This window comes from Chamaea fasciata, unplaced genomic scaffold, assembly GCF_029207755.1.
Source record: "Chamaea fasciata isolate MVZ Bird 193981 ecotype frontalis unplaced genomic scaffold, bChaFas1.0.hap1 SCAF_21, whole genome shotgun sequence".
NCBI classification, from domain to species: Eukaryota; Metazoa; Chordata; class Aves; order Passeriformes; family Sylviidae; genus Chamaea; species Chamaea fasciata.
In genome coordinates, this window is record NW_027094106.1 from 8,679,032 (window position 1) to 8,702,045 (window position 23,014).

The window sequence follows — 23,014 nt, forward strand, 5'->3', positions numbered from 1 at the left end:
GGAGCTCAGACTTTTTGCACTAACAGTGCTGCCAATACTGTGATTTTTATTAAGAGAAACCTAATGGCTCTTCCCCTTCTCTCCTCCGACTACCTGAATATTTGAATAACAATGAACAGTGTAACTCCATATCATTACACAGAACCAAGATTAAAAAAAGCAAAGTTTGAAGGAGTGGGGTTATGTTAGACTATAATGGCAGATTTTTAACAAGGCTTGCAAGATGTTTGCGTGAGCTGTGTTCACCTTGAAATACCTTTTGTCCAGTTATTGTATAAATGTGGGGGAAACGAGGCAGCTTGTGGTGTTACAGGTGCACGAGGACACAATGCAATTGCAATGATAATTATTTTTAAATAATTAGGGGTTGTTAAACTACCCATTAAAGTCAGAGATGTTTTACTCTGCTGTCAGATGCTTGTTAGGTCATTAGCCTTTTTGTCCTGGACTGCTCTGGGGCATCCTTGGATATTTTTAGGAGTTTTGTTGTTTCCCCAAGCACTTTTGATTATTTCTGTGATGCCTTTTTTCCTCTCCTGACAAGGACTGATCCATTCATGATGTGAATCAGTGCTGAAATATTTTATGTAAAGAAATGAGCAGGACAAGAACTAAAATAAGCCAGAATTTTTCTGTTAGACCACCTCTCTTCTCAGCTATTTCCTACTCCACAACTCCCTGTCAGGATGGATCCTGCAGGAAAAGCACATCCCCAGCATCCCCTGAAGTTAACTGCCCAAGTTTGATCCAATGGCGCAAATTACAATCAACTCGCCTTAGGGTAAAACACATTAAACAAATCTCTGGGTTTGCTTCATGACCTGGGAGCCCCCTAATGTGATTTTTGGCACTGGATAAAACCAAGCAGCAAATGGAGAAGGGGCAAAGCTGCTCCTTTGTGGGCACACACGGGAGGGTTTGGCCTGGAAGTGCAGCAGAATGGAAGGAGGTGGTGAGAAAACAGCTCCCCCCATCCCCAAACTTGCAGAATCCTTCCAAAACTGCTTCAGAAGGGAATGCTGGCATGGATGGATGGGAGAGCTCCACCCTGAGCTCCAAGTTTTTATGGATCATAGCTTACAGGTGGCTTTAAATTGCAGGGAGGAATAAAAGGGAAAAGCTATCCTGGTAAACATCCCTCGGTGCATGGGAAGATGACAGATTCTTTCTAACAAGATTTTCTGCTCTCTTGGAGGAAGACCATTTGTTAATAAACCATTTGAGAATCCATTTTTAAGGGATTTAATAAAATATACACAGGCTGCCTTCCAGTGCAGGAACTATTATTCCCTTGGGTGGGAGGAGTGACTGACTGGGGGCATTAATGGTCCCTTCCTGTGATTCCTGGCATCAGATCTTGCTCCCATTTGCACTTTTCCAACCCAAAGTGAAATTATTTTTTATGAGAAACCCGCACTTGGTTCCTGGCTCTTCTGAGGCATGTGTGTGTTCTATATTTTATTTATTTGTATTCAGTCAGCTCCATAATTCTTGTTGTTTTAGTGTCTGTCCATGCCATGGGTCCTGTGTTTTTGTGGATACAAGGAAAGTTTCCGTATCTAGCAAACTCCATTAATGGAAGAGGTAATAGCTGTTGTGTGAATTAAATGAATTGCTCCATTCTTTCATAAATAATTCCCACATTTCCATCAGAATCACAGATTTTCTGTTGTGATGGTTGCTGTCAATTAAATAAGAGACCTGAAGCTTGGTCCAAGGGGGACTTTACCTGGGGGGGACTGGGGAACCCACAAAGAGAAAAGATGTTTTCTTAAGAATTTGGATCAAGGTTTTTCTCCTGCCATCTTTGCAGTTCTGAATATAAATTTTACTTCTTTCAAATACGGGAGAAATACAGTGGAATTGAGGGATTAAGGAGTTTTTGTGAGGAATCTTGCCCTTCTGGGAAGAACATTTCCTAGGGGTGTGTTGGTGAGAAATCCCACTGGGTGGGATGAGGGGAGAGGAGAAAATCAGGAGTGAGTGACCCTTAGAAGTCAAAGCCTGGATGGTTTTATCCATGGAAATGTGAAATTCTGCTGTGTTCTGTGCCTGGCAATGCCAGGAGCCAGCTCAGCAGGGATTGCTGAGTGGGGCCCAGGCAGCCCCAGCTCCACAGCAGCAGGAATGAAATGTGGGAAGTGAATGATGTTACAGTCCCTGGCACATCCCAAATGGATGTACTTAGGGCTGTAATGTGTTTGCTGCTTTGCTTTCCCAGAATTATCTCCACATCACATCCAAGAACTGAGGCCACCGCAGCAGGCTGGCATGGCAAGATGGACGCTCATTGCTCAGTCACAGGATCACAACCTTTAGAGAAAAAGAGATTACGGGCAGGATGCTGCCAGGAAATGACAGAGCTGGGAGGGAAGGGGACAGATGGGAGGACGGACACATTTAGCAGAGCTGATGTATTCTGCAGCTACAGCTGTGTGTGGGGGAAACTGTTCCTACTACTCATCACTTACTCCCTCTGTACTCGCTTGCTAATGGTGTCACATCAGTAGTAAGGCAAGAGTAATTCCCTGAGCAGAGGCTGGGAGAAAACAGGGAAAATGCAAAATAACAGCATTTATCCCCTCTTGTAAGGAACCCATCCAAATTCTTCGTGTCAGAGAAGGAGCTCAGATCTTTAATGCTGAGGACATGAAAAATGCAAAGGGCCTTGTAACCACTTCCCTATAAATTTTCAAATGTGACAACAATTAGTTGTCATTAGTTCTGCTTCACAGTAGCCCTTAAACTGTGGCTTTGGACCCAGGACAGATTATTTTGGTAACAATCCCCCATTCAGGATCCTGGAGCTTGGCTGGAGTGCACTGGAAACAAGTGGGCTGCAGGGAAGGGATGCTGTGGCTTTGGGAGGAATGAAGCAGGGCAAGTGCAGGTTCCAGATGGAGCAGTTTATGTAGCCTGGAGCAAAATATGGAAAAGTCTTCAGGAGGGGAGTGGAGGGAAGTGCAGACACATTAAGAGCACAGCCCTTATTGCAGGATCTGGGAGTTTAAATCTCATCTCTGAACCTCAGTCACTGCACAGTCAGTAACACACCGAAGATCACTGAGCAGCAGAAGGGTGAAATAAAGGATTGAGCTCTGTCCACTGAGCCAGAGCTCCTTGGCTCACTCTGGGAAGTGTTGCTCACCTTGCCCTTGTCTCCAGGGCAGCCCAAGGAGGGACTTTTTTTGCTCCCTGACTTGATAAAATTCAATGTAGAAGTTGATCCATTTGCTAAATGACCCCCACCCAGCTGACTTCAGGTTCTGTGCTAATTTTTAGCTTTGATTTCTGTAGTGCAACATTTTCAGTATTTGCATTAAAAGCGGGGCAAGTTTATTTGCTTGAGAGATTTGGACATGTTCTGACTTGGAGTGAAACGTGCACAGGTCAGGATGTGATGGGTGTAACAAATGATGGGCTCTACAAGAAGCAGAGGAGGCTCAGAAATCCTACATCAATATTTCCTCCCCTGACTTCTCAATGTACATTTTCAAGTATTGCAGTGTTCTGGAAATTTAAGATATAAAGGCTTGTTTCAAATTAATTTGGAATTTGTTTCTGATCTTACTTTGTAATCAAAAACCCAGGTGACTTCCATTTTTCTTTGGATGACATTCCTCTGCTTTGGAGAATACCACAAGATGCTCTTCAGCGACCACTGTCGTACATTTAGAGAGTTTTGCTTTGACAACTCAAAAATCTGCATTATTTCTAATTAGCAAAATAAGTGCCCCTCCCTGTTTCCCAAGTGCTGCACAGCTGAGGTTGTGTGCATGGTAGGAAAACTTGCATTTCCAAATACAAAAACTGAATAATATAATCACTTAAAAAACGTCTTTGTGTGCTTTATTTGAGCAGTTCAAGTGTTTGACATGGATTTTTCTGTTGGTTTTCAGATGCTGGACAAGTTAAAGGACCGTTGGATGCACACTGGCTTGTGGAGAAAGCTGGAGGATGTTAAAACTGTCGTTGCAGAGCCCCAGGGAGGGGCCAAGAGTGACTTTGATGAGCTGCTGCAAATCTACTATGATGCCATCAAATGTAAAGGAGAAAAAGGTACATTTTGCAGCCCTTCAGAATGGTAGATGCAGACTCTTCAAGTGAAATTCAAGGTTTAACATTTAACATTTTGTTGTAGGTACGCATTGTTCTTGCAGAATTTATTACCTCTGTGTTATAGAATGTAAAATTGTTTTGCTATTTGATGGTCAAAATCAGAATATTATTGATCAAAGTGGAGTTAATCCCATCCCTCTCGCAAGTCTCTGTTTTTATAGCCACTCACCTTTTCCAGCCAGTGTGTTTTATTATAAATATAGCTATTTAAAAGATTTTGGTGACAGTTTCTCCTGATCCTCAGCTTCTCCCTGGGATAATCTGTGTGCTAATTGCTGTGCTGTTGCAGATGGAGCTCTCCTGATAGCTGTGTGCAGAGGGAAGGTCAGCGAGGGGCTGGATTTCTGTGATGAGAACGCCAGGGCAGTTGTGACCATCGGAATCCCCTTTCCAAACGTGAGGGACCTTCAGGTGGGACATCACTGCAGAGTTAGATTTGATTTTTGTATCATCTTCAAAACACTGAATGTGCACAAAATACCTTTTCTCTGTGTTTGCCTTTGAAACAGGTAGGACATCACCTCAGAGATAGATTTGATTTTTATGTCATCTTTAACACACTAAATGTGCACAAAATACCTTTTCTCTGTGTTTACCTTTGAACCTCTCTCCATCCCTTTTGAACTCTTTGAGTTACCTTGCACAGGTACGAGGTGGAGCAGCTTTAAATAAGGCAGGTTATTGCAGCAAGCAGGTGGAGAGATAAAGGTTGTTTAATTATGTTATTATTTGACAATATAACTGTATATGTCCCATTGCTTGCCCATTCTCACCTTTTTAATCCCATTGCCTTCTTTAGTGTAATTATGTGTCCCACTTCAGCACAGGGGGGAGCTGGGAACCTTTTCCAAGCTTGTGCTGCTTTATTAGCTTGCAGTTTTGAAGCATGAATTTATGACACAACATAAACTCTTCCTGGATACTGAGGACAGCACTCTTTGGAATATTCAAGCTTCGTGTAACTTCAGGCAAACACTTGTAAGCTCCTTGTAAAAATAGCATTTTGGAATGGCTGCAGTTAAATAAATCTGAGCCTATTTGTGTTTTGCAGGAGGTGGTGAAAGCAGCATCCTGTTGCACTGCTGTGTAATTGCCCACCTCAACACTTTCTTCCTTTTGACTTGAGCAGGGCTTGTCTGAGAGATGATGTTCCATCAGAGCAGGCACTGCAGAGCTGAGAGGAAAAGAAAGCCAATAAATATAGACAAGTATTTTGCTAGGCTTTCTGCTTACTGAATGAAAGGTTTGTTATTGGTTAGTTTTTAATGCCCTTTCTTTCTAGTGGTCTGTGCCACTGCTCCCAGTCCCTGTCCCTGCCCTGTCCTGTGTGTTCCCCTGAGAGCTTTTGGGACTGCTCTCCGAAGCCAAGAAACAAAGTGAAGGATCCCAGGATAAATAAATACCAGGAGCAGCTGGATTCTGGTGCTCACTAATGCCAAATCAAACAAGAAAATCATAGGTTTGCACTTGAAAGGCCAAACAGACTCAGCTTTGGTTTGAGAGATGTGTTCTGAGCTTAAGTGAACAAGCAAAGGCTTCTTTGTTGTCTGCAGCATGTGCCTAATTCCAGCCTTGCTGGGAAAAACCCACATCCTACAAGGACCAGGGAGGCTGTGTTAGTGCAGTTCCTCCAATGTTTGCAGAATTCCTTGGAGCACTTATTCAGCCACAACATTTTTTGTCCTACTAAAATATAAGGCACTCTACTGTAGTGTAAAAAATTCACATTTAAAGAGTACTCAGCCTCTTTTTCTAGAGTTAGAAGTGCTGGGTTTTAAGGGCATGTGCTGACAAGGTGGAAATCCTTTGTCTGTTGTATGGCTGGAACTTTATAATTAATACCAAATGATTCCCTGAAAGTCAATGGGTTTGGGTTCTAAATGATACAAAGTGAGGTTGAAAAATATCTGTTATGGGTGAATTATCTTCACAGCGGATTATGGTTTGATTTTATCTTGAGTTCAACCAAATATGTCCAATAACAGAATCACAGGCACTACAGCCCATTTCTGATAATGTATTTTAAAAATCAGCCTGCTGTTGAACTATTTTTTTTTTAATTAGACTGAAGAAAGCCCCTAAATTTTTCAGTAGGGCTAGAACCAGTAGCTGCCAAATTGCAAACAGCTCAAGGTCTGAGTGTGTGTGTTTAGAGCTGGGAATGCCCAAAGCTCTGCAGTGATCAATTCTGGATGAGAGAAGGGCAGGCACCAGTCTCTCAGCATGAGATTTACAGAGCTCCTTGCAGGAGGCTGGAGGAAATGGGTTTTATTTTAAATGCCTCTATGTTGAACAGGGGTTTGGTTTTGCTCAAGGCTTTAGGGTTATCAGATCCCCAAAAATTCTGGATTAATTCTCGTGGGTTTTTTTTTTACCAGCTGAGTTGCAAGAAGGATAAAGTGAAGGAGGGTCACTCTGAAGAAGGTTATTAGTACCTTTGTACTAATAGAAAAGAAATTTGGAAGATTAAGCATCTTTTTTTCAGCTCAGGAGAGGAATTGGAGTTCCCAAATGAAACAGTTTAAGTTTAGAGAATAGTTACCCACAATTTGTGTGGTGTTTCTTTGGATTTTTGAAAACTGGGTAAAGCCTGGAACTTCTGGGGAGGACCTTGAGTTTTCAGCAGACAAAATCCAAATCAAAGTGACACAGGTCAGGTTGGACATAGACAGAAAATTGTGCATCTGTGGCTCTCCCACAGCAATGGGTGCTCAGCAGAGGTACCAGAGGAGGAAACTGATAAGATGATTAATAATGACATTCCTTTCAAAATAGGAAATGCAACTGATTAACAATTCCCTTGGAGCAGCCATGAATTACATGCTTCTGGGATTGCTTTAAATCACTAAAAATGCTCGGCTTCTACATGAAAAAACCCTTGAATGTCTGCTTTTTGGGTTAATAAAAGTCCTCTTAAGCCTCAATTCCATAACCCCTTACTCCTGCACAGAGCTTTTACTTGTGTGAGTAATCCCTTTAATACTCCCAGGACTGAGCACAACCAGCAGGGTTTTGTGGAATTGGACCTTTGGAGAGCAATATTTTATGTTGGCAGTTTGATGTTGGCTCATCTCCACTAATATGACTTGTCTGTGATCAACCTGCTTTCTAAATATGTTTTATGATTTGTAACTTGATTGAGCTGTAATATTAGAGAACATAAATAATGTGGCAGCAAGGGATGGATAATCCCACATATGTGTTATCTGATGCTAACATACTGTTAATTAACTTCTCTTAGATATTTTGAAGTGTAGCATTTTGGATCCAGACATCAATCTTGGGCAAGAAACTCATTGTCAAGCGTGATGAATAATATCCAATTTTAGTTTTTCCATATGTTTGTCCTAAATATATGCCACAAATCCTGGTACTAAAGGGCAAACATTTGAATTCCTTAAGGAACCGTGTGCTTTTATAAGTTCCAGTACTTTCTGTGGAGGCTTTAAAGAGAATGATTTAGTTTCACTTCAATATTTTTAGGCATGTTGTATCTCAGGTTCACTGCTTTTCACAAAGAGAAGAGTCTAAAACACTTTGTCAGGGTTAGGGGGAGAGAAATGATTCAAGCTCAGAAATAGGGCCTGATTATAAACAAAACTGATTGAAGAAAGAGGCCAACCCCCTAATTCTGTGTTATTGCTGAGGGTTTCATATTGCTGAAGAATCAGGTTGCTAAAACAAAATAGTATAAAAGAAAATGTTCAAGGATTGCTCAAAGCTCTGGTGCTCTCAATGGTAGAGTTTGGCTCGAATAAAGCAGGAAAATTTATTTCAGAGCCAAAAATGACTTCTTTGGCTGTGACCAGGATTTCCTCTGCCTACCTCTGGGACCTGAAAGTAGAGGTAGGAAAATCTGATTTTGGAGCCAAGTGTGACTTGTTTAGTTCAAGTCATAATTTACTGTTCTTACCTTGGGGAGCTGAAAAGAAAGAGCTCGCTCCGAAATGTTGATAATGGGCAGCTCTGAAGTGCAGGCACTGAGCTCCCCTGCCCAGAGAGCATTTCTGCACTTCCACCTCTCCAGATGCTTTTGATCCTGCTGCAGGAGAGTGAATTAATCATGGAGCAGCCAGCAGAAACTTGACCAAAATACAGCAAAAAATGCAGAAAGTCAAACTCTTTCACATCAGCAGATGTGCAAGGCAAATAAACTCACTAAGGCTGGGAGTTCTGAGCAGTGGCATTGCTGGAGTTTGCCTTTAGTGGGAATTATTTCCTTTATTGTTTCCACTGTCTTGACTAGTAACACAAAGGAAGTCATCACTTCAATTACAGTTTTCTGGGCTTTATGTGACTTCAGGATACAAAAATTTTGCAGCTCTTTAGCTGAAGTTTCTTCTTCTCCTATCTCAACAAATTGAGATATTTCTTTTGTGGCTTATTTGCCACTTTTGTGCCATTTTTTTCTCCCTCTAGTTTTGATTATATCTCCATTTAATCCCAATATCTTTCCACGTCCCCTGTGAGACAGAGCAAGTCTGAGATCTGGATTGCTTCCTTTTTTTTTCTCAGTGTTATCCAAGGAAGGCAGTTTTGATAAGTGCACATAAGGAATTTCCAGGCAGAAAAGGTCACCTGAGCAATGTCTGTGTAACAGCATCCTGCTGATAATTGAGCAGTACAAATATTGATCACGTCTCATTCACGGTTTGAGGGGGGGGGGTTTCTAAGGAAATGCGGTATTTATACGGGAAAATAAAAGTGTTATATTTGTGTCTAGTGACCTTATTTAGTTATATGAACTCATCAGAATGACCTTAATAAATTACTGTAATCGACAGAATCTAGTTTGGTAAAATTCAGCTAATAAGCATTTTTCTAATTCCATATTATTTATGTATTAACACCGCCCTTGGAATGCTTGGAACATTCAAAGATAAAATCCTGCCATAATATCCTTTTCCTGTGGGTTAATAAATGGAAATATTGTGTTTAGACACAGCTTTGAGTGGGTCTGTGAGAGGTGAGGGTGTTTGAAGCTTGTTCAGTGACTCACCCAGCTCTTTACATGCGCATTATTTGTCTTAAACCTCCCAGCCCTTGTTACTGCTTTTGAAGTGAGTGAAATGCTGCACTGTTCAATGCTGCTTCTATTGAGGAATTTTCTGATGTAAAAGAAAAGAAATGGGTTTTCATGTCTTAACTTCCCTGCACTCACAAACTTTTATGGTTCCTTGGCATTCGTCAGGAGGAAAGTAGATGGCAAGTGTGTTCCTGAAAAATTCTAATTATTGCTATTTCAGGTGGAAGAGAGACTCCAAGGGGACACATGAGATTTTTAGGACTGGAGATTTGCTTAAAAAACATTTTTATGTCTTTCTGGGGGTGGAAGTGGGGAGTGACCACCTGGTATTTTTTCTGCTTGTTTGTTTTTAAGACATGGGGAATTAGTAGATGTTAAACATGAATGTGTCTTTAAAAACCTTTTTTTTGGATGATGTGAGCAATGGTCTTTGTTTTCATTACTATTTTTCCCCTCATAAAACCAGAGGAACAAGTTAGTGGAAAGGCAGAAAACATTTCTATCCATTTTCTGGTTTTTCTTTCCATGGAGGAGAGTGCTGGGGAGGGAAGAGCATGAGCTGGTCCAGGCGTGGGTGTGCCACCTCCACCTGTCCATAGCCCCAGTGACATTGGCCTTTCCCAGCTCTTTTCTCTTCCTTTAACCTACCACAGCAAATAGGAGGCAGTTGGAGATGTTTGAGAGGTGATGTCCTAGCAAAGAATAGGCCTGACTTGTCAAACAAAAATAATTCCAAAGTGTTACTTATATTTGATCTTAAAAAGCAAAGTTTGCATTTGGTTCAGCGAAGTAATGCATTAAAAACCAAACACGGTTCATTTTGCTGATTTAAATTGCACAAAACAAACAAATGGGCTTAGCCCATTCAACCTTCATGTTGTGGTACTGGCAGGGATAAATCAGTTCAATCAATCAGTGTTCTGACTGATTTTTCTTTAGAAATAATTAGTCCATAAGAGGTTGATATTTGTGTACCTTGCTGCTAAATACTGTTTGTCCATTCTGAATAAACCTGGGTCAGCCTGGTGTGTTGCTAAAAGGCTGCAGATCCTGTGTGGGAATTTGCAGGTTATTTTGGGGGTCAAAACCAAGCTGTAGTTTTTGAGTTGCTCTTCTCAGCTTTGTGCCATAAACTAACTCATATAATCCATGGTCAACACAGTATAAATCAATTTATATCCTGAATTAATCTGAGTTTCTTCATGTGAAGGAATATCACCACAGGTAACTTATTTTAAAATCTAATGTACCCAATGCCATTTAACATTGTTGCCATTGGAGGAGAACCTCTATTGCTAATTCTGTTTGAAAAATACACTCGAGTTGTAGCACAAACTGCCTCCAAGTATCTTCCCAAGCCTTAAAAAAAAAAAAATATTGTTCATGGCATTTATCTTTTTTCGCTGCTGTTTCCCAGTTCACATTGCAGAGTGAAAGATGTCGAGCTAATTAAGCATTAAAAGCAGGAGAGCTGTGCAGGTGGAACGTGGGGGGATTGGAGTGAACGTGGCTGTGCCCGTGACCTCCCAGACAGATCAAAGCCTAATCTGGGTGACAGCTACAGGATGGCAGAGCTTGCCAGGGGCCTTGTGCAGCTCTTTGTCTGCAAATCCTGCCCCAGAGCTGGGAGGATGTTTTTAAGGATGAACAGGTAAAAGTAAAAGGCTGTCTTTTGACATTTTAACTAATCCCTTCTAGCCTGTGCTTTCCTGCACATTGTGGAGATTTGCTAGCAGGAGGCACTGGCTTTTTCACATATGTAACATGTCAGCTTGAATCTGGCCTGGGATTGATGGGGGGGAATGCAGCAGTTCCACAATGAAATAGATTCTGATTGCATTAAAATGACAGGCCCTGGCCTTTTACCTGCAGCAGCCTCCCCCTGCAAACTGAACTCGCAGCAAGGCAGGTTGGCATCGTCCCTGCTGAGGCAGGAGGGACAAAATAAAATGGGTATTTTCTGGTAACCCCTTTAAAATTAATATAAGGAGGTTTTAGAGATAGGTTACACACTTAGAGCAAGGGATTTGGATTAAAAATCCCCCCAAACTCATGGGATTTTATATTAAAAAATGGGGTTTATAGAGTTTGAGCAATGAAGTGTCACTGGTGGTGTGCACACAAGCAATAAACTTGATAACACTGACATGTATTAGAAGAATGTGGAAATAATGTGTTTTATTTTAGATGATCTGACTGGTTTGCATTTGACTGCTACTTCAGTGAGTTTATGCACATATTTAAAAATAATTTCATTTTTCAACATAAGACACAGGAGCAGTTATTCCAACACTGTTAGCAAAGTGAGGGGCTGGTAAACCTCCATTTGTTCCAAATGGCCAAAATCTTACTGATAACAACATTCTTCAAAAAAATAAATCATTACAAAACTGACCAGGGCTAGAAGACAAATGCAAACCACACACATGAGTATATTGTCAATGGTTATGTTTTAAAGGCTTCAGTGAACTTTTCCAACATCATTCCTCATTTCCAAAGGTGAGCAGTACCCTTTTCTTTCTCCAGGTTGTATTTCAGTTTGTAGAAATGCTCAGATAAAGCCAAGTCCCTTTTTAAGGAATGGTTTAATGTTCATAAACCATTCAGAAGAAATCATCTTCTGTTTGGAAAATTACAAAAGGAAACCTCACATGCCAGTCAGTAAATTCTGAGTGACTGGAACAAATATTAAATCTGTGAAATCAAACTGAATTTACTTTCTGGCTGTAAAGATTGAATTTGTAAATTTGACAGGCAATTTAAAGGGCATAAGTACATAAAATAAAATTTCTTATCCAAATGCAAGTTGAAAGTTACCTGTCAGAAGAGGTTAGAAGTCTGCTGTTTTCTCTCCTGAAGCGTGTCCTTTCACTTGTCAGTTTAGAAAGGTTAATACTGTACAAAAGAGCAACAGAAAGACCCTTTTTGGTGTAGTTTTGTGCTTGTTTAAAAAAAAAAAAAAATTCAATTCCACTCGCTGAATAATAATAACAATAAATCCTTTTGATATAAAGAATGTTCTAATGCCAATTGTTCCAATTCACACCGGGCAGTGTGTGTGGTTCTCCACGTGATTGGGAAGGGCAGGCGGGGGATGTCTTGGGCAGCTCATTCCAGGTTTTGAAGCATCGGGGATGTGTTTTTAAAAAGGGGAAAAGGGGTTTTCCCTGCCTGATCTCCCCTTGCTCCCCAGCGAAACATTTCCAAACCTCAGGAGATGATGCCAACTGGGAATTTTGCTTGGTGTCTCTCACTCCTGGTCCTCGGGAGAGGCCCCTCTGTCTCTAAAACTCTTTTGCAGCTTCTGTAGAGGAAGAAAAGTTGGATTTCCTCAACCCTCGCTTGGGAAAAGCAGGGTCTGGTCCCAGCTCTGGGTGAGGTTTTGTGGTGAAGGGAAGGATGGAGAGCTCCAGTGGGGCATTTCCTTTTGGAAGAGCCAATAAATCTGGGGTTTGGAGCCCATCTCCCTGTACCTGCTTTGGGGATTTTTCACCTGTCTGAACAGTTTATCCTTCTCTCTCTGGCACAGAGATTTGGATGAGTGTGTGCTGCTCATGTCAATACATTTAAATTATTGGAACAGGTCACAGCTAAGGGCAATTTTAGAAGCCAGAATTGGCTAGTGTACAAAATACAGAGTTGAAACACTGAAGTACAATTTATGTATTCTCTTATTTAATCGATGTTTGCTGGTTTTCCCCTTTTAGAATACCTCCTTTTCGACAGCATTAATAAACCAAATATTTTATGGTTTCTTTCTTAGGTTGAATTAAAGAGGAAGTACAATGACCAGCACAAAAGTACAAGAGGCCTTTTATCAGGGAGTCAGTGGTATGAAATTCAAGCTTACAGAGCTCTCAACCAAGCCCTGGGAAGGTGAGATAAACAGAACTAAAACTTGTAATATATTAATTTGTAGAACTTTTTTTTAGGGAGATCTTTAAGGATTTATTCCCCACTTTTAGCACAAAGGGATGGGTAAGGCCAAACCTCTCATATTGCAAATTTTGTCTCTTGAGCTGCTCTGTGCTGACAGCTCTCTGCTTTTCAGCCTCTTGTGCACTTGGGCATTGTTATAATTCAGAGATTTTGTTTTACATTCACTTCAATTTAGTTGAAGTTTCATTGCTCATAGTTCAGATATACAGGGGAAAATAAAAGCGCAAGCAAAGACAAATATTTCTTGGGCTTTAAAGCATTTGAAGATCCTCAGGACTTTTCCAATGCACTAATTGTTCACACTCTCAGTGGGCTCAGAACAGTTGTTTGATATTTAGCCTACAAGTATTTTTGAAAGGGAGAAATAGCAGTGGGGTTTTTCAGACCTTTGCAAAAGGTCAATTCAATTATTGTGCTCACTGATCTCTCCACAGATTTTGAAGAAGTGGTATAGCTTCCCTTTCCTAGATGGAAAAATTCCCCCAAATGTTATTAACAGGGTAGAATTAATTCATCCTCCTTTAACAAAATTTATCATGAAAATAAAGATTGGAACTGGCATCCATATCTCTCATAGGTGCATCTGTCATGGATACAGAGCCACAGAAAGAGCAGCTGGAAAACTCTTCTTCTTTGAATTAGTCCTAATGCAAATGTGATGACATAAATGAAGGCTTAGAGAGGAAAAAATTGAGATAAATTGTGACATTAGGAAATCTCATTGTGGATTCTTGTTGTTACAGGCCTGATTTCCTAAACCACTCTTTGGAACAGAAGAGCATTAATTAAAATAGGTTAAAAAATTCTCAGTTGTGGAATATCAATAGTGAAATAATGACTGTGAAATCAGCTTGAACTTAAATCAACTTGAGTGACAGTTACTTATAGTTTAACTTATCATTTGGATGGTCTAAACTTAAATGGAGAAAATAGGCTTCCACTGTGACATAAAGGTACAAATTCCTTATAAAACCACGCGCCAAACCTTGCAAACCTGAGATGTGGGGAAGGATTTTGATAAAATCAGAACTTTCCACCGAGCTGGCAGGAAGCTCTACAACATTTACACTGCCCACTTAAGAGTGGAAAACTAATGGTGTGGTTTGATTTGCTGTTGAATATTTGTGTGGGTTATTTTTAATTTAGCTGTTTTCATGCAAATTCAACAGCTGAAGGAAAGTGGAGCTTCCCTGACACCCGGAACAATTTTTGGTGCCTACAGTAGAAGAGCACTTCTTGTCTAATTTTGCATCTTCCAACTGACTCAGAGCAATCCCTGTTTCCCTAATTCCCACAGATTTTTTGCTGTGTGCCTTCTAATTACATAAACCCTCTTTTTTCCCCTCACTTTTAGGTGCATAAGGCACAGGAATGACTGGGGGGCTCTCATTTTAGTTGACGACCGCTTCAGGAATAACCCCAATAAATACATAACTGGTAAGAGGTAAAAACCTTTTGGGGAAACTTCCTAATGTTGAAAAAAATACTGAAAACTCTGAATTGCAGAAATGTGGTTGTACAAATCCAGGTGAGTAGGAAGGGTCACAGTGGGCCACAACCACGGAACAGAAATGGACCTGCTGAATATTCAATATACAACAAGGGTTTTCTGTTTGTAGTTTTATGCTGGGTAGAAATAAATGCAGGTGAAATAAAACAGATCCTGCACACAACCTTTAAATAAAATAAAAATTAGAAAAGAAACTGCTTGGGGATGTGTTTTTACCTTTGTCCCTGCTCTTTTTGCTGGGCAGAGCTGAGCTCAGCAGCCCATGCTGGACTTAGTCAGCAGGTGGAGCTCAGCTGCTGCACTTGAGTCCAGCTCCTTCTCTGACGTACTAAAATACATCCAAATTATCGAAGTAAACACAAGGAATTCATAGAGGAGCACAAAAAATCCATATGTTCAAGACTTGGTAAGATCTCTTTCTCTAAAAAAGTAAAACTTCAGAGAAGAGTGAAATTCTCTGTTGTTTTTTGGGGCTTTTTCTTGTTTGTTTTTAATTGATATTCAGAGAATATTTGAATGGGTTCAAAAATGCATTCTGAAATCAAGGCAGTCAGTTTTTACTTGACCCCTGTGTGCTCCAATATCATCTAAAAAACTGTTTTGCTCAAGACATCCTATATTTAAGTATTTTAAATATCATTTTGATAGAAGCAGGATATAATAAATCCTGTAGTTGTAGAACAATTGTGATTGTTTCTGAGTTCCTGTTAATTGATCTGACACAAAGTTGTAAAAAGCTTCATTCTATTCAAATCTTTATCAGACCCACTTAATATGATAATAAATAGCTGTACGCTGTGTAAGTTGCTTTTAAATAATTCATGATTACAAGCAGAATGAACACCCAGGCATCAAAGAAATAAAATGATGTCTGTGCAAGGCAGCAGTTTGAACCTAAAAAGAAATACGGGCAAAACCAATACAGAAGATGACATTTTATGGGGAGGTCATTGTTGTGATATATTTAGTAGAAAATTCCCTGTGGAGTTAAGAATTTTTTAGGGAGAGAAAGAAGACTTTTAATTTCTTCTTTATTCCAGTACTGTCAGAAAAAATTCCAAATAGAAAGTGGGGAAAGTGAAAAAGGGAAAGGCTCTTAACAGAAAAAAAGAAGGATACTTTTAGTTTGCTGCCATTGGCTCAATCAAGGAAAGAGGAATCGTTGTAGCTTCACGAGCAAATCCTTGAAATCTTTGGGACTATGCCTACAGAGGAATATTTGCACTCTCAGGGTGCTGTTCACAGTATCCTGTGCTGTTATTTTGCAGTGAGATGTCTCTTTCCCCTCAGGACTGTCCAAGTGGATCCGGCAGCAGCTGCGGCACCACGGGAGCTTCGGCGGCGCGCTGGAGTCGCTGCGCGCCTTTGCCCTGCGCAACCAGCGGGGTGGGGACCCTCCCTCAGAGCCCGGCTCCCCGTGCCCTGCACACCCCAGGCAACTCTCACAGGGCTCTCAACAGGAGGCCACCATTCCTCTGTCCCCTGATGTTCCTGCTCAAAGTCAGGAGCAAAATTCTGATTTTACCGCCGCCGTCAGCTCGGTTCGTGCCACAGCGCGGGATCAGCCAAGTGACAGCATGGCAACAGGGAAACAAAGTACGTTCCTTTCCACTGGGAAACTTCCCCAGTTTCAAACGGCAATTGCATCTTTTTTTTTCTTTTTTCTTTTTTTTTTTGGAGGAAAGAAATGGGTTTTTTTAAAATTACAGAAGTGCTATAGTGGAAAATGATAATTATTCGCAAATGTGAAGGAGCTGTGCCCAACAGACTGAAATTAATTCGCCTTCCATCTGGTTGTCTTAAAAGAATAATCTTTGATAAGTTTATAGCACAATCAAAAATGTTTTCATTTTAATTTCTTTTTCCATTGAACACCATGAAGATCATTTAAAATACAGTTGAAACACATCAGGATTAACATTATTGCAAGTTGAGCCCTGGTTCAAGGCACATCTGTTGTTTAGACATTGCTGTGAGACACCTTCCATGGGATCTCCTCTAGTTCCAGCTTCACAAGTAAAAGCCATCCCTAAATTTTAGGAAAGGTTCTGATTTCATTTCAGTCAAGAAAGGTGAATAAGATAAGAGCACAATCTAAAAGATTACAAAACTCAAATCCAGCCGTGTTCTACCTTTACGTGCCTGTTAATTTATTCATTTAATTAAGACAATTCGTGTGCTAAGATAGTTACAACATCTGGGCTTTTGTTTGTGTTATTGTTTTTAATGAATGCTGTAAAATCACTGTAAACCTTCTAAAACAGTGGTAATTCTGATGTGCTAAACATGCTGTAAATCAGATACAACTCATTTGTGTTCCGTGATTTGTCACAGGTGACCAGAAAGTTGATGTGGAGAGCCATTCTCACCATGCAAAACAGAGGAGGAGACATCTGGACAGCACCCCCCAAACGCCAGCAATTAAAATAGAGACAGAAAAAATGAATGGTTGGACCAATGCTGATGTTGTGGAAGAGATTTGCTGCTCTGAACCACTGACTTCAACTCCTGTAGCCAGCAAGTGCAGGGCCACAGGCAGCAGAGCTGTGAACAGGCCTGGTGACCTTATTGATCATTTAAACCAATGCCAATCATCATTAATTGCAGAACATGAACCGAGTGGGCCAGAATCATGTTTGGAAACAGCTCAGTTTGCAGTTAAAAATGCTGAGGCTCCAGTTGCTGAAGAACATCCTGGGAAGCTGCAGCTTCCAGCTGAGCCCTGCAGGGAGTTCCCCTCAGCAGCAGGGAGAGCTGAGCCCGCAGCATTAAACGTGGATGAGGATGAGGATGAAAGCATTTACTTCTCCCCAGAGCTCTATGATGATGCAGAGCCAGAGGAGCAGAGGACTGAAGCCCCACTCGCAGCCTGCTGCAGCACTGAGAATTGGGTGGAATGTGGGAGCTCCACAGTCCCTGCTGAGCTTTTTGCCACCAACACCTCAGAACCACAGAATGGGACTGAAAAAGCTGAGGCTGGCACAAATCCCCCTGGAATCCTGGAGAATGTGAGGAGCAGGGACAGTGCAGTTGATGCTGTAGAGGTGGCAGCTGCAGCAGAGCAGGGAGGATCTCAGGAGGTGGACGCCCCTAGATGGAAACTCAGCCTTTCCAGATCCAGGAGTAAAGGTGTGTCATCCTTTCTGCTGGGCAACGGTGGCACCTGGTGACAGTTTCTGTGGGGATTGTGGGGAGCAGCCCTCAAAACACCACAGGGCTGCTGCACCTTCCTCGTCCTCGTGGAACCAAAGCTGCCCTCAGGCTCCATTTCTCATTTTATTTTTGGGGTTTTCACCGGGAGAGTTTTGCCATGTGCAGTTTTCTAGAGATAAAATGGAGATTCTTCATCCTGACTTCATGGCTAAAGGACATCGTGGCTGGAAATTCTGACTAGGAACCCAAGTAGGATCTGACTTGGAATTACTGGTTTATCCATTATGGATTTAATTAATCCACCATTAAATACAGTCAAATAATTGGGTTTTTCCTCAGAAAGCAAAACACCCATTTAACCGAATTATGGTTTTGTGCATTTGTTAGATTGGGCTTTTTTAGGAAAACATTTAGAAGAGTATCTTTGCAGATCAGGTCATAGATCGATTGAGCCTAAATACCAGAACAGGTGTATTCTTCAGTACTTTGATTCCTTCCAGTTTCTTACATCAAAATGTCCTGCAGGAGCTGTGCGCATTTTGATACTTGATGAAGATAAGAAGCTTCTTCAGAAAAAAAAAAAATGAGCTTTCTTTAAATTTTCCTTTTGTGAGAGGATCTAATTTCCCTTGGTTGGATTCTGTGTTTGTTCATGTCAAAACCTGTTCTCATCTGTATGTCCTACAAGCACTTTTTACATGTAACATATAAAATGTAAATTGTAGACAAAGCTCTTTGGATCTTGCCCAGTCTATTTTTTTTTTTTTGAAGTATTTTAATGTTTCTTTCCTGCAATGAAAACAGCCAGGATTTTTCTGTAATAAAACACGCTGACTTTTCAAGAAAAGATTGTTCATTGCCATCCTGCATTCATAGGAAGATACAGGATTTTTGCAATGAAAGGATTGGTTCATAGGTATTGATATTTTTTTTTTTTGTTTGAGAGTAGAAATGAAATTATTAACTGCTCATTTTCCATAGAAGTTCCTCTAAATAGCATTTTGAATCCATCTCTCCAGGGCTGTGAACATGTTCATGTCAGTAGGATTTAAACTGTGCCCTTTTTTTACACAACAAATTCATCTTTATGAAACTGGACACTGCAAGAAGGGGAAGAACATTTAATTTCTTTAATTGGCAGCATTTGGCATAAGGCATTTGGTTCAACTTTTGCAATATTGATGATCAAGTTTCCTTGGTTTAGGTGTCCTGGATTTCACTGATGGGTTTGATTTAGTTAATGGGGCAGAAATTCCAGTACTGAAAACCTCTGACGCATCTAAAGGGAAATATTCTTAATTTCTCTGTAAATAATGCTGAAGTTGCCGTTGGTCCCTGGCCTCTGGAGCTGTCCTGGCAGGTGCTTTGCAGGCACATTCCTCAGTTTTCCTAAATCTTCTGCACCAAACCACTGTGTGCAGTTTTTTTGTGCGTCTGAACAGATCACAGAAATCACTTAAGCTTTGTGACTTGTCTGCTCATCCAGTGGCCCACAGCCTCTTATTTGTTTTTTCAGGAGATTTGTCTGTCTTTAAATCCATAATATTCCCAAAAAAAAAAAGAAAAGAAGAAAATCCATCTCCTTTTCCTTATCTGGAGCAGATTGTTCCTTTCTTGAGCTTGTGGTGCCTCTTCCTTTGGTCAGAAGTCCTTTCAGACAAGGCCTGCCCTGTGTCAAATCGCACTCATTTCAACTTTCTGTCAAATCAACCATTATTTCTAAAATATGTCTTGAAACGTCCGCACTTGATACTCTGATTTCTTGAAAAAACTCTCTAAAAACTCCGATCGACAGGCGGATCAAACCCCTTTGTGTTCTGCTGGGTTTGGAAGGTGAGGGGTGGACTGTTAATTTGGTGTAAATTCGTTCTTATTTTGTCTTTATATTTAATAACTGTGTTATGTGGTATTTTAGAGGTGAGAATATTCTTTACAGGTAATATATTTAAGGTAGTTCTCAGAATTAAATGCTGCCCAGCCTGCAGATTGAAGGGAAGTGAAGCCAATATACTGAATTTCATACAATTATTTATTTGGATTTATCACATCTATCAAGGCTAAAATACTAAAAATGCTTTTTCTACTTTGATATAATAGCTCAGTATAACCTCTGTTGCCTAAAATAACAACAAAATCTGGAATTTATTCAAGGATTGAAAGTTCTGAGGAGATGCAGGAGAAAGAAAGCTGCCCTTAGGCAAAGTGGCTCCTCCCGAGAGAGAAAGGTACCACATCCATGGATTAAATACCTGCTCTGACTGTTAAGGTGCAAGGGAATTAAGAATCATTTCTTATATCATTTTTCCAGTGAAATAACACAATGAAATAATTTCTTCTTGATATGCAGAGCTCTGGTTTACACACTCAATAGATAATTCTGTTTCTTGTGGGAAACACAAAGGCACCAACCATCCCAGGCTCCTTCGCAAAAAATTCCCAACAAACTGATAGCCTGCAGTGTTACAGGCTGTAAAATCCCTCACATTTTATATGACTGTTTCCATTTAAGTAAGCTTAAACACTTTTAGCATGGTGTATATTGAATTATTAACTGATACAAATGATAAGCATCGTCTCAGACTCCTTTGAGTATTTCGAGTACTGCATTTCTCTGCAGCAGTTTGGATAGATTTAATTTGATTTATATTTAAATGCTTCAATCTGCATAGTTACTATATGCAAATCAGTGTTTTCATGCATTTGTGCATTGCCTCGTTAGAAGGAAACACGCAGCCAGCCTTGCAGGAAAGGACTTCACTGTGTTGTCTGTGGAGCTGAAATCCTGCCCAAAGCACAGGGTAAGATCAGTTCTTTCATGGGCAGGGATGGGATTTCTCATCCACCCTTTTGCTTCCCCAGTTTTGGATGCTGGAGGGATATTTTAGAATTGTTGGTTCATTTCTCCGCTGGGTTTGCCATCAGGATAAACGAGACCTGCAGGAAGGCTTTGAGGGGAGAGAAGGGAGTTGTGACAAGGACAATTATTTAAAATAAATGATTTTTTTTTCTGGCAGTTTTCTTGATTCAGTGGTCCTGCCACCCTGACCTGTCTTGAGCTTAAATCTGATATTTGAGAGTTAACTGAAGGCAGCTTCTCCTGCCATTATGGGGAGCTGGGAGGAATTATTTGGAGCATAGTGGCTCATTCACTGGGGTTTGTTCCTTCTCAGGATTAGGTGTTAATTTGCTACCAGTTGCTGTGAGAAGTTTGCTAATACCTTAGCACAGTAACTCAGTGAATCCAGTGCACATTTGCATGGAGCTACCAAAAGTCTGACTGAAAATCCGGATAACTCACTGCTCTTCTTCAATGTCTAACCTACCTTGTGTTCATCTGGTTTTAGTCTGTTGTCACACATTGTACAAAGTGGGTTTGAGCTGCTTTTGGAAATCCTTTGTGCTTTTGTGAGACATTTTAATTTGGGAATGTCTAAAGGCTGATAAAAATAACAGCAACTCTTGTTTTTAAAAAATAAGCTTCATCTTCAGGCCACTGGGCCATGTGTGATAATGACCTAATTACAAGATATTCTCATCAGTTACGTGCAGAAACAATTAGAGATGCTTCGTGCTCAAACAGACTGGATGTGATGAAACCAAGAAAGGACAAATCTCTTCAGCAAACCAAACCTGTGCCTGAGGGAGAATGGGAAATATTCCATTTTCTGGACCTGTTTAAAGCAGGCCAGTTAGAAAAGTCCACACTGAGCAGGCCCAGGTTGTGGAGGCACTTCTTGCCTCCCTGTTTTCCCTAAAGAACCTTGAAGATTTGGGTAATCTCATCAGGAACCTTTCATTCACTCCCTGAATTTACCAATATCATCACATCCCTGGTGCAGAAGCTGTGAAACGCAACCACAGTGCTCAGGAAAAGCATCCTGAGGTACAGGAATGTCTGCACTCACCAGGGCGGCTGTTGTCAGCAAGAAGTTTTATGTTGTTTAAACTGAATCTCAGATGCCAGTTGATTGAGGAAAGTTAAAAAATCTGAAAATGAAAAATAAATGGCTTTATTCAAAGTGGATTCAAGCTCACCGGTCGATTTGGGAGTAATAACAAGGGGAAAATTATCTGTTGAAAAGTAAATTTTGGACACATTAAAAATTTTAAAGAAGGCCTTCTTCCAAGGGCCATTTACAGCAATAGAAGTCTTTTCAGTGCCCGCAGTGGGTATTGGATCAGGGCCTAAATTCCCATCTTGTAAATGTGGAAAGTTTGCAGCGTGGTTGAACAGTACTGTATTCAAAACCATGTGTGTATGTAAGTCTTACACCCCACTTTTTAAATTATAGGAATTTTGAGAAAAGCTTGCTACAGTAATAGTGAGCTGCAAATAATCTGGAAACTCTTCAGAAATGCCAATATAAGAAGTAAAGAATCCATTAATCATTGTGAGTGTAAACTAGAGGCCATTTCAGAGGATGATAACGTGATGTTGGTCATCTCAGATGCTGCAAGTCTTGGTCACCTTAAAGAAACTTTGAAGGTTTATCAGATGCCGGTGGAAGGTAAATTCTCACTGATCAATACCAGCTAACGTTTGTCAAGCCTTTTTGCTTTAAGTTAAATTAAATTAAATTAAATACCACTCACAACATTGACACCCCTCCCTTGGACCTTTTGGGAAGCTCATGGTGAGATTTTCCTTCCTCAGAGCTCTGTGGGCTCCACACATTTCACAAACACTGAAGATGAGCTCCAGTGTCCCCTGCACTCCCAGATTCGTTGGGTCCTTTCATAATATCCTGATGAAGAATTAAAGAAAAGGATAATGAGAAGAGAATCCTTTCCATTTCTCACAAGTTAAAATCCATCAATTGGCCACGTGTACCCTGTGGTTAAAGCAGAAGTGTTTGATAGGAAACCATTCCAGGTGTCAGCCCATGGAATGTGCAACCCTTTGGTTCTCCAGGTGACAGAGACCAAAAAGGAAGTATTTTATTTCATATGTGGGCAATTCTGTTGCCCATCCAGTGCTGTGAGGATGGCACAGTTAATGAGATGTGATTTTGGCCACAAGGACTCATTTTTAGGAGGGGATTACTGAGCATTCTTTGCCCTCTTTCTGACATTTTGAAATGAGAAATGCAACTGATAAAATTACTTTTATCTCATTAAAAAATCTCTCTTGATTCCTATATAAACCACTTTTTCTTTCTCTTTGAAAGACCTGAATGGCAGTTTGTCTTTAAATGCTGTTTGGAATGAGAAGGAATCCTCTCTGATGAGTTACTTGCAGTGCAGGAGCTGTGTCCTTCAGTCCATCT

At 40.6% G+C, this 23,014-nt stretch overlaps 1 protein-coding gene across 5 annotated transcripts in view; it reads left to right on the forward strand.

Annotated features, from left to right (window-relative positions):
* The window catches only part of BRIP1 (BRCA1 interacting helicase 1), a 50,271-nt gene extending 27,927 nt beyond the window's left edge, over positions 1-22,344 (forward strand). For 4 of the 5 annotated variants that reach the window (XM_066202083.1, XM_066202085.1, XM_066202084.1 and 1 more), the window contains 6 exons: positions 3,900-4,059; positions 4,409-4,530; positions 12,909-13,021; positions 14,439-14,521; positions 15,885-16,190; positions 16,929-19,733. In XM_066202083.1, coding sequence (XP_066058180.1) covers positions 3,900-4,059; positions 4,409-4,530; positions 12,909-13,021; positions 14,439-14,521; positions 15,885-16,190; positions 16,929-17,764 — 1,620 coding nt within the window. In that variant the 3' untranslated portion in view covers positions 17,765-19,733. Of the gene's footprint in view, positions 1-3,899; positions 4,060-4,408; positions 4,531-12,908; positions 13,022-14,438; positions 14,522-15,884; positions 16,191-16,928; positions 19,734-19,898; positions 19,973-20,466; positions 20,546-22,039 lie in introns of those variants that run through there. The other variant, XM_066202087.1, reaches the window with a different exon arrangement.
* Positions 22,345-23,014: the final 670 nt, after the last annotated feature.